Source organism: Myotis davidii, unplaced genomic scaffold (assembly GCF_000327345.1).
Source record: "Myotis davidii unplaced genomic scaffold, ASM32734v1 scaffold346, whole genome shotgun sequence".
NCBI lineage: Eukaryota > Metazoa > Chordata > Mammalia > Chiroptera > Vespertilionidae > Myotis > Myotis davidii.
In genome coordinates this window covers 2,664,633-2,669,110 of record NW_006297386.1, presented here as the reverse complement: position 1 = coordinate 2,669,110, position 4,478 = coordinate 2,664,633, and the positions used below count along the sequence as shown (strand labels likewise).

The following is a 4,478-nucleotide window of genomic DNA, read 5'->3' as shown; positions in this document are numbered from 1 at the left end:
GGGAGGGCGCGGGGAGGATATGCAATATGTAAAAAAGAGGGCCTTTAATTGATGGAACTGGAGACCAGTGTAGGAGAGATAACAGTGAAGAAGTAAGATTTAGTAAAAGGCACTGATACTATACATCTCAAAAAGGTGTAAAGAAATAGAGGGAAACGCATAAAAATTATATTTAAGGTGCAGAGTACTATAATTAAAGAATCTCAAATGGGCCTTAGCCTTTCCAATATGGTCAACAGATTGAAAAGCATTGCATAAAGTGAGAGCCTACAAGAAGTGGGAAAAGGATTCTATTAGCTGCCAAAATGAAGGTACAGGTATAAAATCTACTTTTAAAAAGCCATAATTCCTGTTGGCTTACAAAATGGATGAGAAGTTTAACTCACATACTTAATGGTTGGCTGCAAAAAGAAAGGTAATAATTCAGGTTTAGATATACCAAACTTGAAGTAATGAAAAACATCCAGAGTAACATAAATCTGGTACTAAGAGATATCAAAGCAAAGAACAGGAGAGGAATAATAGCTGGAAACTGGGTTATGAAGTCTTTGATGTAAGTGAAAGATGACCGTAGTGGAAGTGGGGAATTCATGCATGCCCGGTGTGGCACAGGGATGCAGTCCTGGAAATGGAAGTGAAGTTAATTAAAGTGAACTGCTGTCTTTGAAGATGTCTTCCTGTGTCATAGACTGGCTAATGCTCTCCCCTATTAGTCAAAGCCCTTATAGTCATGTTTTGCCTGGGGCCATAACTTTTTCTAACTTCAATTCATACTATTTCAGTCGATACTCCCAACCAGCAGTATATTTAGGATATTCTCTTCCATGTCAAAGCATTTCCACAATCCATAATTCCCTGGTTATCTTTACCATTTGTCTAACCATTTCTTTGATAATGTCTTAATCTACCATAAAAGGTATTATATTAAAATCAATCATTATGTGCTTTCTTTTTTTTGTTGGGACAGGTCCGGCAGTATAATTTGCACAGTAGCCAGTTTTTTCCTTACAAACTCAAAGTTGTGACAGTAAAAAAAGCCACAGCAAAGTAAACACATAATTTCTAACAAAACACCACTCAGAGGAAGGCAGTTGAGTGTTTGCAATAGGCTGCTCAAGTTCTCACTGGCTAAACTTCATCAGTATAGCCTATTGCGCTTGCTTACATTGATTGAGACCACAAGGTCACATTCAAAGCATGGAAATGACATAACTAGATATTGATGATAGATGGATAGAGATAGATAGAGATACAGATATAGATACATATACAGATAGATACAGATACAGATATCTGATATATGATATAGATATATGATAAAGAGATAGAGGTAGATACCTATAAATATCTACCCCACCAGTGCACGATCAGGGCCAGGGAGGGACGCAGGAGGTTGGCCAGCTGCAGAGGGACTGCTGGAGGGCTCCAGGGTATGTCTGGCCCGTCTTGTACAGTCCTGATGACCAGACCCCAGCAGCAAGCTAACCTACCGGTTGGAGTATCTGCACCCTGGTGGTCAGTACACATCACAGAGAGCAGTTGAGCAGCCTTAGCATATCATTAGCATATTAATCTTTGATTGGATGAGTGGCTGATTGGCCAACTGGACACTTAGCATTTTAGGCTTTTATTATATAGGATATATATAATTTTCAACTATTATCATTTATGATAAGATATGAGCCCCATACTATTTATCATTTATAGTTAGAAACATATTTCATAGACATAAATTGTAACATGCAGCATGGTTGTGGCCACTATTAAATGGCATATGCATGTAAAAGCTTAGGAGGGAGATAATGGAATATAAATATGAGAAAACAAAAGCCTTTAAATCATAGTATGCTGACACTTTGAGTTCCAGAAACGGTGGAGAAGGAAAATACATGTTCATTAAGGTTATTATAATGTTGTTCAAAGCAGAACCTTGGAAAGCTTCTACTTGGGAAAGGAAGAAAAATAAGCTTTAGAGAGTTAGAATCATTAAGAATTATAACGGAGCCTGACAGGCATGGTTCAGTTTGAGTGTAGACCTATGAACCAGGAGGTCACAGTTTGATTCCTGGTCAGGGTTGCAGGTTCAATACCCACTCTAGGGAATGCAGGAGGCAGCCAATCAATGATCCCCTCTCCTCATTTATGTTTATATCTCTCTCTCCCTCTCCCTTCCTCTCTGAAATCAATAAAAATAATAATAAAAAAAGAATTGGAATTGACAGATTTAATTTAGATTCTTGGATTGCCACTTATCACTATGTGATCTTATTAGGATCTCTGAAATCCCTAAGGGTAGTCACAGTAGAATATTTTTATGCACACCTACAATGTACCAAAGATTTTGATATCAGGAATGAGATAACTTGCTCTATTATATACTATGAAGATAGACTAATCAAATAGATACATTTTTTTTCAAAAACATCTCCACATCAAACTAAACTAAGAAATCTCATTTTAATGTTTCTTGATGGAACTAGACAGTTCCATCATAATTTGTATATCATTTGTTTGTGTTTATAAACTTTTTCTTAGCCAATATATGATAAGCTAATTAACTTTATTATTCACCTTTGTTTTTAGCTAATTATCTTGTCAAAGACCTAATTGCAGAAATTCTGCATTTTTGGACAAATGACCAGTTATTCCACAAAGATTATCTCCTAAGTATATGTGGCTATGAAGAATTTTTACAGAAGTAAGTATCTGATTAAAGTAAATTTTAATCATTGTTATAAGCTATGTTAAACAGCGCTGACTTTTTTTTTCCCTTTAATCCGACTTTGTACAGCACTACTCTCTCCTAATCAGACTAATTAAATCAATTTTTTTACCCTTTAAGGTGAATTTAAAATTTTATAAATTATATTCACAGTCTAACTCTTGGTTTTATTTTGTATTTTGTGTGCTTTTGGCAACATTTATTTAATTGACCTGTGACTAGGATGACCACCCATCTCAGCTTTTCTAGGACTTAGGGGGTTCCCAGAACATGAGACTTTCAGGTTTGACATCAAGAAAATCCTGAGCAAACCGAGTCACCTAATCTATAATAAGCTTATTAGCACTTGTCACCATTTTAAAAATAAATTATTTTGTAATAAGTAATTTTAAAATTTAGAATAATATTAGAGTGTTGATTAATTACTGATTTTTAAAACTATTTTATTATTTTTTATTTTGTGAGAGAAACACATTGATTGGTTGCCTCCTGCATGCCCCTGACTCCAGGGCCCACACCAGGGAGGAGCCTGAAATTGAAGTACATGCCCTTGATGGGAATCAAACCTGGGAACCTTTGGTCGACAGGCCTGTGCTCTATCTGCTGAGTAAAACTGGCTAGGATTAAATACTGATTTTTTAAAATCACATAGGGTTTGATTATGAGTGTACTAAGACTTGACTTGGGTGGTGAACATACAACACAGTGTACAGATAATGTTCTTTAGAAATGTGCACCTGAAACTTGTATAATTCTGTTAGCCAGTGTTACCACAATAAATTCAACTTAAAAAAATCTGAGTGGTTTAGATATTAGAAAGAATAATAATGAACATTCTGCTTATTAAAATAAATTATATCAATACATACATAGGCTGATATACTCATATAGTAAGCATATCCTTCAATTTCCATTAGGGAATAAATTACTATAATTAATCTATATTAATATCATCAACTCTCTTATTTTAATAAAACCCAGGTAAATAAATTTTTCCAAATAATATTTCCAAAAAAATAGTAAGTTTTATAATACTTTCTTTATTCTTTATTCAGGAAGCTTTTAAAACAATAAGAAAAGCCTGTTCTCATGTATGTCAAATGCAAATACTTACTTGGTAGAAAAATCACCTTCTCTTAATGTGCCACAATAACTATTGTCATAAAATTCTTTGAAGACAAACCTTGAAAATATAATCTATCTTATCTAATAAATGATAAACATGCAAATTGACCATACCTCCGCTACACTCACAAAGCCATGCCCACAAGAAAATCAGAGTGACTATATGCAAATTAACCCAACCAAGATGGCAGCCAGCAGCCACAGAGCTGGAGCAACAGGAGGTTTGGTTGCCCCAGTGATAGAGGAAGCCAAGCTTCCTTCCTACCCTGGCTGGCTGTGGGCTCCACTCAAGGCAACAAAGTTTCAATTATAGAAGATAAATAAATCCCAGATACCTGCTTCCACCAGCCACCAGATAGAGGAAGCCAAGCTTCCTTCCTACCCTGGCTGGCTGTGGGCTCCACTCAAGGCAACAAAGTTTCAATTATAGAAGATAAATAAATCCCAGATACCTGCTTCCAGCCAGCCACCACTGGGAACTTGGGTGGCTGGGGGCTGTGGCCAGCCTGCAAACAGCCATCAGCCCCTCACCCAGGCTGGCCACACACTCATGGGATGAGGGTTCCTGCTGGTGGGGCCTGGTCAGTGCACTCCCACAGCGGGAGCTCTTCTCAGCCACAAGCCAGGTTGC

At 36.7% G+C, this 4,478-nt stretch overlaps 1 protein-coding gene across 1 annotated transcript in view; it reads left to right on the top strand.

The window, feature by feature from the left end:
* Positions 1 to 4,478, top strand: part of PIK3C2G (phosphatidylinositol-4-phosphate 3-kinase catalytic subunit type 2 gamma) — a 242,508-nt gene that overhangs the window by 9,394 nt on the left and 228,636 nt on the right. Inside the window, exon 5 of the mRNA XM_015570075.1 lies at positions 2,584 to 2,698. Within this exon, the coding sequence (XP_015425561.1) occupies positions 2,584 to 2,698 (115 nt within the window). The remainder of the gene's footprint in view (positions 1 to 2,583; positions 2,699 to 4,478) is intronic.